Source organism: Nicotiana tomentosiformis, chromosome 8 (assembly GCF_000390325.3).
Source record: "Nicotiana tomentosiformis chromosome 8, ASM39032v3, whole genome shotgun sequence".
NCBI classification, from domain to species: Eukaryota; Viridiplantae; Streptophyta; class Magnoliopsida; order Solanales; family Solanaceae; genus Nicotiana; species Nicotiana tomentosiformis.
The window spans coordinates 24397525-24412166 of NC_090819.1; the positions used below are offsets into that span (position 1 = coordinate 24397525).

Consider the following 14642-nt stretch of genomic DNA (forward strand, 5'->3'; position numbering starts at 1 on the left):
GTAATTCATATATCTGGATTATTTGGCGTCGATATTTGTAAGTAATTCAAATTAAAACTAGCAGTGTAACCTAGAGGTGGATCTCGAGAGAAGTCTTCATCATCATCCAAGTCCAGCACAACCACCTCAGGTGAGAGTTAACCAATATTTGGTGTTCAAAATCAGCGAACATCAGCGCGTGTAGGTTTCTCTTCATTCTCTGAATCGGAAACAGTAATCTCAGTGGAAACGGTTCCAATTTTTTATACCAGAATCAAACCTAAACTTGAAATGGTTGAATGCTGAAGTTCAACAAGAATTTGTTTTGAGCAGCGCATCTTAGAAGAATATTACTTTGGTCAAATGAAATGACATCCAGTTACTGAAAGCTAGATAAACTCTTGCAGGCCCTTGCATATTTATTTTGGAATAACAGTTGGTACGATATCAGAAATAAGGATAGTCCAATTCGCGTTATACACAGGATCTGTAAGGTGAACAGGTCCCCCATTAACTGGTGAGAATTCGCACAACCATGCATGCACAAGAATCAGAAACGTTGATACAGAGCCCCTTTCTCGTCCACTATTAACCTGTTGCCAAGATGAGAAACATACCAAGTAAAAGAAAATAAAATCTAAAATTACACCACTTCCCAGGAGTTTATACCAAGCCCTCAACCAAAAAAAAGTGAAAGGCGAACATGGTACCCAGTTGCGCCCAAGGGCGTTGGTGCAGTGGTATAGGTAGTACATCACGGGATGTGTGGCATGCACACCTCACAGGTCCGATCCTTGTTGGGAAAAAAAGTTATGGAATTTAAGTGGAGAAGGGGTAGGGGAGCCGACCCATTATCCAACGAGTTTCGAAGCTGTAAACAGTGGATTCTCAGTTATCACCAATTAAAAACAAAAAAAACACCACTGTACCCAGTTGCAGAACGCTGCAATGAACAGGAGTTTCCATGATCAACTATCTATATCGCAAACCCATGTCAAGCTCGTGGCCGTGCATCCCCTGGACATTGCCAGCGGCAAAAGGGTGGATCTGCTTAGAAGCCCCAAGTTGCCTCTCAACAAGCCTTTGCATGGCCTCGGGGTGAATGTTTCTGGTGTTGATATCTGGAGCTGGAGTGAAACAAATAAGAATTTTAATGCATAAACTCACCCAGCTAGTTAAACATCAGCAGAGGATGCATCCTCAACCAGAAGAGTATCAGTGTATACACCGATAAAAGGAAGAAGAGTACAAAGGCCTATTTAGAATAAATGATAAGCACGTCATTACTAATTTTTACTAGTTTCTCAGGGTTTTTAACAATCAACAGCAGAAAAATCTCAAGACGTACCATCAAGAAGGGTACTGGGGTGGGGAAGAGCATACTTCACTAGCTCAAGCCTCAAAGGCCAAATTCACAAGCAAAAAAGGGAATATAAAGTTCGCCTTCTTGCTTTCAGGTAAATAAATTTACTAACCTACACAATTAAGAGGAAAAGCTAAAGCTGATAACAGAATATACAACATCCGCTCATGTTTAATCCTCATTTCGACTTGATATCACTCAAAATTTCACAGGACGTAGTCATAGAAAGATGAATCCCAGCATCCCATTGTAATTATAAAATGTAGTTTCATTATTACGTGCATGGTCACAGTAACAATACACTCAAATTTAGAACAGCAGAATCGCTGCATCAATGAGGGTCAGGAAAGAGTATAAATAAATATGTCTTTCTTACATTATCAGGACAGCAAAACTAAGGAACAAATAGAGACAATAGTAGAGATGAAATCTGTGCTTTAAAATCAGCAAGATCAGCAAAGGGAAACTTCATTTTGAGGTACAGTCGATGCAAGTGCAATCTTACATCGGCAAAACTAAGGAAAAAGTAGAAGACTTAGTAGAGATGAAATTTATGCATTAAATTCAGCAAGATCAAAAAAGAGCAACACTTTGAGGTGTAATCAGTAACATATCATCACACAGACACCTGCAGAGACAACACATTCGGGCTTTTACCTGGCATTTGCACAGTTTGGCCACTAATGTTGACTTGGTGTGGCGCAAAAGGGAATGCTTGAATTCTGTTAACTTCCTGCATAATGCTAGCTCCTTGATTACTGAGATGTGAAGGAACCTGTGCACCCCTTAGACGGTCATGTAGCAGACGAGGAGGGCTATTTCCAGCCATTTGCATCTGCTGCAGCATAGGATGGTGAACAGGGAGACCAAACCCTGTCAGTCCACCATTAGGGTGGTGAAATGGAGGTCGCATCATATTTCCAGCAAACTGACGACCAGGAGCTTCATGCAGAGCCATGCTTTCTGGACCATTGAAAATCTGAGGATTTAAATGAGCAGGACCAGAATCCATAGGATGAAATAATGGCTTCCCTTGACTCATCTGCAAGGGATGAAATTGCGAAGTTGATGGTTGAGCACGAATATGATGCAATGGCATTTCAGACTCCATCTGATCGTAGGAAACACGTGAGAAGGGCAGACCTTCATTCATCAAAGACCTTCCATCACCGCCAGCGCCACTACCAGTTGCCAAGTCTCCTTTACTCAAAATTCCTGCAGGCATAACCATTGAGACCTGGGGACTCAAATGATCACGAGCACTAATTAAGTTTTCTGCAGGCAGGTGATATTCAACAGCCTCACTCTTGGAAAACATTTCACTCGGGTGCCTTGATTTAACTACATACTGAGAATTTTCATATCCCGACCAGGTTTGAGGCTCATCCAGCTTGGTTTGACCTCTGTGATTCAACTGCAAGAGCCTGTTATCCTTACCGCCTCCTTTTGGTCCAATACCATCACTTATGGAAGAAAAAAGGCCGTCATCAAAACCAGACAAGGATGACTTGCGTGTCTCCAAACCATCAATTAGTGCAGAACCAACTGAGCTCCTCTGAACTGAAACTGGAGCTTGTACAGATTGCAGCTCCTTCATAAAAGCAGTTCCAAAAAGGGTTTCAAGTGTAACTGCCTTTCCTGAAGCTTGAGAATCCCTGGTATCTTCCTCCTTAGACCGGTCATGCACGGTAAACTCAACATGTCCATTCCTGGCTTCAGTGCCAGTACTGCCCTTCCCTGTCATATTTGTATGATCTGGCCCCTTCTGTAATAATGAAAGGAGGTGTTGAGATGCATGGCTGTCCACAATTACGGGTTGTTCTTCAGTGTCTAAGCGATTAGTACCGCAACCTTGTGAAGTAGGATGCAGATTAGACCTCTTTTCACCAAACTCTGACAGCATTTTATGCTCAAGGTCCTCACAAGTAAAGATCGACGGGGCTGCCTCCCTTTTACTAGACTCATACATAGGCTCAGATACCCCAAGTGGTGCAGAAGGCATATGCAATGTGACCTTACTTGTAGGCTCAGTACTCTGATTGAAATTTTCAGATGGAAAGCATTCTGAAACATTTCCATCAAAAGCTTGTGATCTGGTTTTATCGCCGCCAACAATTAAGGCAAGCAAATTGTTTGGCCTACTTAACGAGGAATCTTCCGGAGCCTTCCTATCTACAACGATATTAAATGGTATAAGACAGGTTAAAAAAGAATTTGTAGAACTTCGATAGAAAAAATGACTAAAAAGCAAAAAACAAAAAAACATAAAAGGAAGGATACCTTCTTCCATAAACCACTGAGCGAACTTCGAAGATTCTATAGCCTTGGAGCCCAACATGTCATTCAGTTTAATATTGTCATTCTGGGGATAAAGTCAAACGAAGAAAATAAACAACTAGTAGGGAAGCCACAAGTGCAGTGTGTATTTACTGCTAAATGAAGTCAAGAATATTGATGAAAACTCCAACAGTGGAAAGAAAAAGAAACAACAACAGATGGCAAGAATTTCTGCAAAAAACAGGCATGATGATGAAAGAAACCATGCTTCCTCTCACTGTTTTAACGATACTGTTGCAATCTTAGCTGTGGACTGAATGAAATGCAATCACCCCTCAGGAATCAGGATGACAACAATAGTCCAGAAAGCACATAAGTTTTACCCTAAACGAAGGATGACCTCAACCTAAGAGCTTTTAACCACCTAATAAGTGTATAGCAATTTGAAGAGGAGGACCGCAAAAGGGCAGGGCGGTGGGATTGATAGGATTGTTTAAGAGTAATGAAATTAAAACTTAGACAGTACTGAAGCTGATAAAGTGTGCAAAACTATTACCACAATTGGAGCCTCAGAGTCACCAACATTAATTGCTACAACACCTCCAAATATCTTATCCAAGATTGACGTTGAAGGGTTGGGGCTAGACTCAACAAACTTGCTACCCGAAGGCTGAGTACTGTTTTCAATAATTTCAGGCTCATCCAAGGCTTCGTGGAACTCTAAATGACTGGTAATCCGATTTAAACGATCTTCCATGCCAAGTATCCCATCAGAAATATCTGATTTTGCTGAAAGATTAGCAATTTGGTCATTCTTCTTCAGAGTTGATGCATGTTTATAACTTGAACTAATTTCTTGCAAGCTCTGTCTCTCTACACTCTGAAGAACACCATTCGGGGCAGCATAGGCTTTGGCTTCCAATGGGCTTTCTTCAGTGTCAGGTTGTCCAACCTAAACAGAAGACATACAGACCGGGCAATCAATAGATAACACCAGCAGATACACAAGGATGGACTAAGATGTCAGCACATGTTAACTCAAACTCAAAATTCGATTAACAAGCAACTGAGTAATTTAAATAAAACCATACAGCTATTGCTGTCTCTTCACGAATTGCTCAACTTTATTAAGATTCTCAAATACTCATCGACCTAAAATATCATCGAGCAGGGACTCAAAATTTGGATTACTTCATAAAGAATGGGGCAGATGCAGGGCAACAGATTACTTTTCAGATGGTGCACATGTTGAGAGGGAGTTAAAGCAGAATATATCAAACTTTTGATTTTAAATAATAAGTGATGCAATATTCCATTTGAGGATGTGGTCGAAATTCTGGCACAGCCTTTAATAGAATCCACGGCATTCAGTTCCAATAGATCTTAGCACAACAACAGTACTGGAATGTCTACATTGCCACCCACCCCCTTGCTCCTCTTCTCCAGGATCAAGCTGTTAAAAAGATACTTGAGAGCTGAGAATACCAAAAGCTAGAGAACGCTTACTCCAACACCCATTTTCTTTTTCCATCTACTTTCCACCTTGCACTACCCTGCATCTAAAAACAAGTAACGGACAACAAGAACACATATGACAAAGTTGTTATCCAGCTGCTTTCAAAGAAGGCGGGATGGAAAATTTGATGTGATGACATCAAAAAGTTTTAGGGGTTTCTTGTTTTCAGCATTAGTAGCTTTTGCATAGTTGAGTCCAGTTACGTAAGTGCAAGTGAAAACCGTACACCATGCAACCAACAGACTAGAGTTGTTGCAATTACTGTTCGTTTCTCCTACTTTTCAGTTTCCTTAGGTTATCTTTTAGATAAAATAGAGAATGAATTCTCAGCCAGTCAATGTATCACTCTTCACATAAGCTTTTCTTTTGAAGTGTTTGACTACATACCACCTATCCCAAGGAGGAAACACTGGAATTATGAAAATTCAAAGTATCCCCAAGGAAACTTTCTTTTTTTTTTTTTTTTTAATAACCAGTATTCCTAAGGAAACTTAGGATGCTTAACTGTATTCCTTTCACCTGGCTACCGATACAGCCTGAAATTGCAGGAAGAGATTGCAGCTCTTAGAGATCTATAAACAACTACTACTACTATGCCTCAACCCAAAACTAGTTGGGATCAGCTATATGAATCATGACTAACCATTTCGCTCCATTTAAGCTCAACTGCTTTGCTGAGAGATCCATTGACGTGCCAAAAATTTTAAAGACAGATAAAATGACCAAGAATTATGGTATACTTACATCTCCCCTAATTTGAGTCAAGATTAAAAGTAGAAAAGAAGTAACAGAGAAGAGCAAACCACTTCACTCACGTTTAGCACTGCAAAATTTTGAGCCGGTTTAGTTATAGTAATTAAGTATTTCATAGCTCGTGCAGCAAATAATTACAAGACTTCCTCATTGTTAAGAAATTCAAAATAGAAGCAAAAAGAGATCCTTGGGAGGATGTTGAAGGAGGAAGCATTAAACTTTAGTATATCCTTCCTGTTTTCCATTTTAACATTGACACTTTGTTGTATTTGGAAACTATTTAATCCTAACATCATCATTTTACCCTTAATGATATGACTTGTTGAGATCCACTTGATCTAAAGATTTTTTATTAGGAGAGTGACAGATGAAGGAACATGTGGAATTCTTACCATCTCATTTAATTGTTGGTGATAAGGTAATTTTGGTACTTTGCATATATTTGGCTTATAGGTCAAAAGTCTTCATCTGCTTCTTAAACTCCATGTCCCGTCAAACATAGTCATATAAACTAAGATAGAGGGAGTAATAGTAATAGACAAAGAACTAAAATGCGACGAAGCAAGCACAAGATAAAATGAATAATCAACTCTCGTTGTTGTCCCTTTTGCTCATTTCCTTGAAGCCTCATTTTCTTTTCTTTTCTTTTTTTATGAGAAAAGGATCAAGCATAAGTATGTTCTATTGGAGAAAACTAAGTACAAGTGAATACCTCTGTCACACGTGAATGGCTCAAATTTGAGCCAGAGTTCTTATCCAAAACAGTGGTTTTAAAGCCAGGGGGTACACGTGGTCTAGCTGGTGGATTCTGTGAAGGAAAAGAAGATTTTCCCAGATCACTGTTTGCGAAAGGTTGGGTGGTCATCCCATCTGCTTCACTATTTTTGTCCAAAAACGCTCTATCCTCCTTATTCTCTTCCAGCAGTACTGAAATGTCCTCGGTTTTATGCTTCTCCAGTTTTGACTTCTGCTTTTCTTGAAGAGCTTTCTGCTGTTCTTTCCTAATTAACTCAAAGGAAGCTGAAAGAAATTCAATCAAAATACTATCCCCCACAAGCTCATAAGAATTGCAGATGCTAACATGGGATATAGCACCATAATAGAAATGCATGATCTTAATAAGTAATACCTCTTCTCCTTCTTTCCTCTTCCACTCTATCCTCACTCGTACACTCAACTGAACCAAAAGTCTCGTCATTGAAAGCATCAGTGTCTCTTCGAGAGTGAGGTCCCGCCTGAAGATATTGCAAGAGTAAAATTTATATAAAGTTTCGCTGAAATAAGAGGACAAATCATGAAGCACGCCAGAACATTGGAAAGCAGTGATCAACTCAAATTCACCTTATAAGGGCGAGGAGGATGATATGGCTCATTGCTCTTGTTAGATTGATAGTTATTGCTTGCTCGGACCTTAGGTGCAGATATTCCAGATGCATATGCTGACGGCCTTGGAAATGAACCACTTCCAAGAAGTCCATCATGCTCAGAACTCTGCCGAGTGTGCTGGGCTTGATTGCCAGATCGCCAACCAGAATCTGTGGCAAAAAATATTTACTAAATTCTATGAAGAAACAAACTACTTCAATGTCACATGCACATGCACACAAAATCAACTAAGAAATTGGAGAATACGTGATACACAAGAACAAGGTATTACACAGTAGAAATTCCTAGTGAAGACAAAAAAACACTAGGTGATTTCTTCCCATCTATCCCAGCCTTGGTGGATAGAATTACCTGGTACCTATTGTTAGTAGGAGGTAGCATGTATCCCGTGGAATTAGTTGAGGTGCGCGCAAGCTGGCCCGTACACCACAGTTATCAAAAAATATATTACACAGCAGAAAAACACTTTATTGCCTATGATGCAAGAGGGGAACTATTTCTGCAATTAAGCCAGCAAATCATGTGAAGCACAAGAAGTGGAGCAGAAAAGAACCTTCAAATGGCACTCAAGGCTTTTCTTACCTAATGAATAATGAACCTAACAATGAGTAGAACCTGGATTCCAATTCGTGTTTTGGAGATTGAATTTAAACGGAGATTGAATTTAAACGGAGATCGAGATTCAAGACCCTTGGCAAACAGTCCCTCCAACTATGATTATCACAAATGGACTAGATATATAATACGCAAAGAAACAACCATGTGAAAGGCACTTAGCCAGCAGCCATGAAAACAACTGTAGAAAAAAATGTAAAAGTAAGTCATATCATGATACTCCTAATTCTATCATTATTCCCTCTAATTACGTCCAACGGAGCTATCCTGATTCCTGAGTGCCCAGTTGTAAAATGAGAAAATAATATAAAGCATGATGATCCTAATGGATGACCCCTCCAATTATCTAACCTCACACAGTTATCCTGAATGACCACATTTATGTGATCCATAAAATATGAACATAATAGTACGTAGTGTACTCAGAAGGAAGTTAACCCACTTTGCAAATATGAAAGGTTTATCTTTCGATAATTAACCAAAACATTCATCATTGTTATAGAAACCTATCATGGCCAGGGTTTGCACCTGTGTCTATTTAGAATTCAACATCCAACTACATTGGTGCAGATTAACAAAATGACTAGTTCAAAAACTTAAGAAGCAGGTTATTGAATTTGACAAAGACCACAACATTTTGCACCCGTCAGAGCGCATCAATATAGTTTGCAAGAAGAAAGCACCAAAGACAAGAAATTCTAAGAGTTCGGATCTAAGGTAAAAAGAAAGTCAATTCAAAATCACATATGACCATACAGACGATAAATAAGCATATTTAAAAGGGGAGATATTTACAAGGAACACATCTTACAGTCACACCTTCGCATCAGCAATGAAAATTTTAGGAAGCCTTGCCAAATCTAGGACCATGTTTCAATCAGCTTTAAATTTTCTGGTAACCATATGAAGTTTCTTAGTCAGTAAAGAGTACCTTTGGGAAAATTTAGACAACTATATGCCCATATGGCATGGCATTCTAACCTCAAGGTTTTCCAATAAATCAGGCTTCAAATATGAGCCCTGTTCATTCTCCTTTTCTCACATTTGTTATAGCAACCTTCTCCAAGGAAGTTACTTCCGTGAACATTAGAAGAAGCTGAAGGCAATCTGGCAGCTCATAAATAATAATAGCGCCAGGACAGCACCAGTAATTCAACCTCCATACTTCACTGCCAGAACATCTGAACCTTTTGCCATCTGTTTAATCACACACAATTTTGTGTTCTCCAAATGTTTCCAAATGTACGGAAACAAATACAGTAAATCAACTTTATCATAAAATACACATTTGAATGTAGAAAGTTGTTGAATGCATTCAAATAAGCCCCATGATATATCCCCTCAACTCTCTATTGTTAGTTCTTCCGTCTTTCCTTCTTCCTTCATGCAGATACGGAGGCATATAATGCTATCATCAGAGTTAGATTTTCCATGACTTCAATATACACAGTATCAAAAGAAAGAGGATAACTGTATGGATGAGAGCTTCCTATCTCTTTTTCCCCCCATACTTCCTTTTGGGGAGGGGGTGGAGGTGGTTGCTCATGAATAAGCTGCATGAGAGATTATGGTCCAATACCAAAGTGAACATGATCCTATAATTTCCCATAAATTTCCCTCTTTTTTCCTTTTTCTAAATAAAGCAGATAAGCTGATCTCCTGCTGGTGCATAATGGGCATAATGCTTGCTATCAACCAAATGAGCAATCTAAACTAAGAGGAACAACTATAGCATGCCTTGGTTAGGGATACTGTTAGTCACTGAATAGCCTTTAGGTTGGGTTTTGACAGCATCAATTGCACAATCTTGGACCGAGAGGGCCATGCAACCAACATGAATCTTACAGCAGATAGTAATGCATACAGTACACTAAATCTCAAAAAAAAAAATAATAATAATAATAATACATACATACATACATACATACAGTACAACTACAGCTGCAGTTCTAAAGCAATCAAGTATAATGAAAAAGGCTTATCACACACATAAAAGCAATAGATAGAAGAATCTGATCTGAACCTGAATCCCGATCAGATTGTGACTCGTTATCTCGATCACTCCGCCCAGAGGAACGGCTTTCCCATCTTCCAAAATTGCCTCGTGAATAACTACTGGAATCCCCACGAGTAGGTGGGGATGAACTATAGTCAGTACGTCTAAACCCTTGCAAAGGCAAGCTGCCAGGTACTCTTTGGCGGTCTTGTATGCTATGTGAAGTGTCCACAAATTCACTATTTAAATTGAGAAAATGCAACTTATCAATATGCACAACAATATCCAAAAAGACACTAGAGCATGTTAAGCGAGCAATCCCAATACAATTTGGGAAACTAAAACATCACTTTACTGCTCGTATTCCAAGCAACTGCAATACAATTAAGGAAAACTGAAATGCATACCTCAGGATCGACTGATCAAATTCACTTGGCAACTTCTCGCAAATCCCCAGTTGACTTATCGACAACAGAAACTCTCTCGAATATGATATTCTTGAATGCCTGAATCATTATATCTAGCATTCATATAAAACTTTAAGACAAATTAAGTCTAAGACAACACAGGACATAAGCAGTAATTCAAGTTATAAAACTGAATAAGAAGATCAAGCATTACTTTCGAGCTTCTGATGCGCAATTAGTGGAGCTTCCATCATCAATCCCCGAGCTCATTCTGATGAACAATTAAAGCTAAGGGTTCAGCTGAACCCAATAGCTCTGGCTCAAACTCTGTCCTGATTATGTGTTAAAGAAATCTACTAAATATGTAGAGATATTAAATTTTGAACGCAGTAACTCAAATGATCAGTTCCAGTTCAGTTGGCATCCCGAACTCATAAACTTCAAATCCTGTATCCGCCTCTGCTCCCAAAGCGCAAACACAACCAATATTTTGCAACCACTATCAAATCATAAACTAGATTCAAACCATCTTATACAACAATTTCCCAAATTAACCCAAAATTGTACAATATTAGTACAGTCAGCAGCTATTTAATCAACAAAACTGCAATTATATACAGCGATTACATTCTAGGGTTTTCGTTTTCTGTTTTGTTGTAATTTGATTTAGAAGCTAGGGTTGTATATCTGTATACCTAGATGAAGAGAGAGTTTTATGGATTTGGATCTTTTGCAAATTTCCAGTTTATCGATTAATCGATACAGCTGAATGGAGAACAGATGTACATATCTATGTTCGGATATATGTAGGCAAAATGTGTTCCTTATTATTTTTTCAGAGATGAAAATGAGAAAACGAGCTGGAGAGAAGGGCTATCTTCGTGTATCAGAAGCTTTTGGATTTTGATTTTGGGGAAGTTTCCAAAAAAATAATTTTAAAAGCTTTGGTGAAACTTGTTAAATTGATCGAATTAATTAATGCTTTCCCAAAAACTTTAAACTGAAATTATAACTCAAACACCCATGTTATAGAATTTTATGTCACACTAGCGTATATTAGGGTGATTAAGGACAAGCACGAGGGAGTTAACACTTGGGTGAGGACTACGGGAGGAGACTCAAAATATTTTTCAGTGGAGATAGGTTTACATTAGGGATCGGCTCTCAGCCCGTTTTTGTTTGTGGTGGCGTTGGATGTTCTTATGAAACACATACAAGGGGGGGTGTCATAGTGTATGTTAATTGCTAATGACATAGTACTGATTGACGAGACGCGAGGCGGAGTTAACGTTAGGTTGGAAGTTTGAAGACAAACACTGGAGTCTAAAGGTTTCAAGCTGAGTAGTTCGAAAACAGAGTACTTGGAGTGCAAGTTCACTGATGGGATGCATGAAGCATAAGTGGAAGTGAAGATTGATACTCAAGTCATCTCCAAAAGAGATAGTTTTCGGTATTTTGGGTCTGTAACCTAAGGCAACTGGGAGATTGACGAGAATGTTACTTATCGTATTGGAGCGAGGTGAATGAAATTGAGGCTCGTTTTATGAGGTTTTGTATGATAAGAATATGTCGTCAAGACTTAAGGGCTCTACACAGTGGTGGTTAAACCGACTATGTTGTATGGGACCGAATGTTGGCATGTCAAGAAGTCCCATGTCCAGAAGATGAATGTAGTTGAAATGAGGATATTGATATGGATATGTGGGCATACTAGGAAAGACAAGATTATGAATGAAATTATTAGGGACAAGGTGGGAGCGGCCTCTGTGGGGGGACAAGTTGCAGGAATCAAGGTTGAAATGGTTCGGGCATGTGAAGAGGAGAGACATAGATGTCCCAATCAGGAGGTATGAGAGGTTGACCATAGCGGGTCCGAGAAAGGGTAGGGGTAGACCAAAGAAGTACTGGGGAGAGGTGATTCGGCATGACATAACATTGCTTCACCTTACCGAGGATATGACACATGACAGGGAGATGTGGAGGTCAAGGATTAGGGTTAAATGTTGACAAGTAGGAGTGAATTTCTTATAGGCGTGTCATTAGTATTAGTACTATTTTTGTATTTTCTTATTCATGATTCTTTATTATTACATGTTGTGTCATTCGCTTCCGTTATGGTATTACATTTTTGTTACTATTGTTTGTTGCTTTATTTTCAATGTTTCTTGAGTCGAGGGTCTATCGAAAAAAAGTCTATCTACCTTTACAAGATATGGGTAAGGTCTGCAAACATATTACCCTCCCCTGTAATGACCCGGTCAGTCGTTTTGAGAGTTATAGACATATTTCCCCATTTACTGCTCATTTTAAACTTTATAGTTGTTATGTGACTTGTCGGGGTAGTCGGTTCGGGTCCGGAGAGATTTCAGAATGAAATGAGACACTTAGTCTCAAGGTTAAAAGCTTAAGTTGAAATGACTGACCGAATGTTGATTTTTGAGTAAACGACTCCGGAATGGAGTTTTGATGGTTCTGTTGGGTGATTTTGGACTTAGGAGCGTGTCCGAATTGTGATTTGGAGGTCCGTATTGGAATTAGGCTTGAAATGACGAAAGTTGAATTTTTGGAAAGTTTGACCGGGAGTGAACTTTTTGATATCGGGGTCGAATTCCTATTCTGGAAGTTGGAGTAGGTCTGTAATGTCATTTGTAACTTGTGTACAAAATTTGGGGTCAATCAGACGTGTTTTGATAGGTTTCGGCATCATTTGTAGAAGTTGAATTTTCTTAGTTTCAATATGCTGGAATTGGGGTGTGATTCGTGTTTTTGAAGTTGTTTGATGTAATTTGAGGGCTCGACTAAGTTCGTATGAGGTTTTAGGACTTGTTGGTATGTTTGGTTGAGGTCCAGGGGGCCTCGTGTTGATTTCGGATGGTTAACGGATCAAAATTGGGACTTGGTGCATGGCTAAAGTAGGGAGTCTATTGGTGTAACAGCACCTGCGGAGCTTTTATCGCAGGTGCGAGCTGAGGATGCGCAGATGCGGCCAAGATTGGGAAGGACTGTGGTCACAGGTGCGAGAAGTTTTCCGCAGATTGGGGAGGACTGTGGTCGCAGGTGCAAGAAGTTTTCCGCACATGCGTGGCCGCATGTGTGGCGTAAAGGGCGCACAAACGGATGATGCGCAAGTGCGATGGGGATTTCCGCACTTGCAATTGCGCAGATGCGGGAAATAGGACCGCAGAAGCGGAGGTCCAGCTCCAGTGGTTCACCGTAGAAGCGGGTGGATTGTCGCTTCTGCGACGCCGCAGATGCGGTTAAGTGTCCGCAGCAGCGAAAAGCCTAGGCAGAACTTTAAATATTTCAAAATAAGGGTTTGAGTTCATAACACAAAAATTGATTTGGGAGCTCGGCGGGAAGCGATTCTTGGAGAGATTTTCAAGTGGGTGATTGGGGTAAGTGATTCCTACCTAGTTTTGTTTAATTTTCATGATTATGTCATTAATTTCATTATTAAATTAGTGATTTGGTATGGGTGGACTCTCGGTTGAATGGGCTTTCGAGTTTTGTGACTTTTATCAAATTTCGAGACATGGATACGGAGACTGGCTTTTGAGTCGATTTTTGCTTTTGATTAATAGCTTAGCATTTTCCTTATGGAGTTGATTCCTTTAGCCCGTATTGATTATATCGAATTGATTATGGCTAGATTTGAGGCATTCATAGGTCGTTTCGCAATGCAAGGGTGTGTTGGAGTAGAGATTTGGTCGGATTGAGGTAAGTAACAGTTCTAAATCTGGTTCTGAGGGTACGAAAACCCGTATTAAGTGTCATGTATTTGATTTTGAGGTGACGCACATGTTAGGTGACGGGCGTGTGGGCGTGCACCATTGGAATTGTGACTTGGTCAAATTCCATGGAATTGTGTAGTTGAATAACCTATGATTATATGTACATTCTCCATGTATTAGAGAAATTGAACCACAAATCATGTTAGAAATCATGTTTAGACTATGTGTTGACACTGCAGGGACCCACATAGGTCGTGTACATGTTGAGTTATGTGCTAAATTGTTGTTTTGTACTCGATCTCAATTTTACTTGTATATGACATCTCAGTCTCTATTGTTCATTATTGATGCATCATATTATTGTTGTTTGGGCTGCTTATCATGATTTCTGAGAGCCCGAGAGACTGGAGAGGTTGATGACTGAGTGAGGGCGATGGCCTGATTGTGAGGATATTTATGGGATCGGGTTGCACGCCTCAGCATGTTTCACTGATATATGCCATGATTGGCTTGTTATAGAGCTTGGGCTGAAGGAGCCCTTCCGGAGTATGTACACACCCCCTAGTGAGCGCATGTACCCACTGAGTGCGAGTGTCGAGTGTTGAGTGCTGAGTGATTG

General features: G+C 39.7%; 1 protein-coding gene across 3 annotated transcripts; it reads right to left on the reverse strand.

Moving 5' to 3' along the window:
- Positions 1-469: 469 nt before the first annotated feature.
- LOC104098707 (uncharacterized) lies at positions 470-11255 on the reverse strand. Of its 3 annotated transcripts, XM_009605520.4 has the most exons (11): positions 10988-11255; positions 10507-10624; positions 10293-10391; positions 9913-10124; positions 7230-7423; positions 7018-7123; positions 6601-6908; positions 4176-4571; positions 3623-3704; positions 2000-3514; positions 470-1106 (listed from the first exon to the last, which is right to left on the reverse strand). In XM_009605520.4, exons 2-11 carry the CDS (start codon positions 10560-10562, stop codon positions 952-954), a joined length of 3123 nt encoding a protein of 1040 aa, XP_009603815.1. In that variant the 5' UTR covers positions 10563-10624; positions 10988-11255; the 3' UTR covers positions 470-951. The 3 variants fall into 3 exon arrangements, with proteins under 3 accessions (XP_009603815.1, XP_070038284.1, XP_009603825.1); XM_070182183.1 differs by having other exon boundaries at positions 10507-11255; XM_009605530.4 differs by lacking the exons at positions 9913-10124; positions 10293-10391; positions 10507-10624; positions 10988-11255 and adding exons at positions 8701-8781; positions 8871-9758.
- Between the last annotated feature and the right edge of the window lie 3387 nt (positions 11256-14642).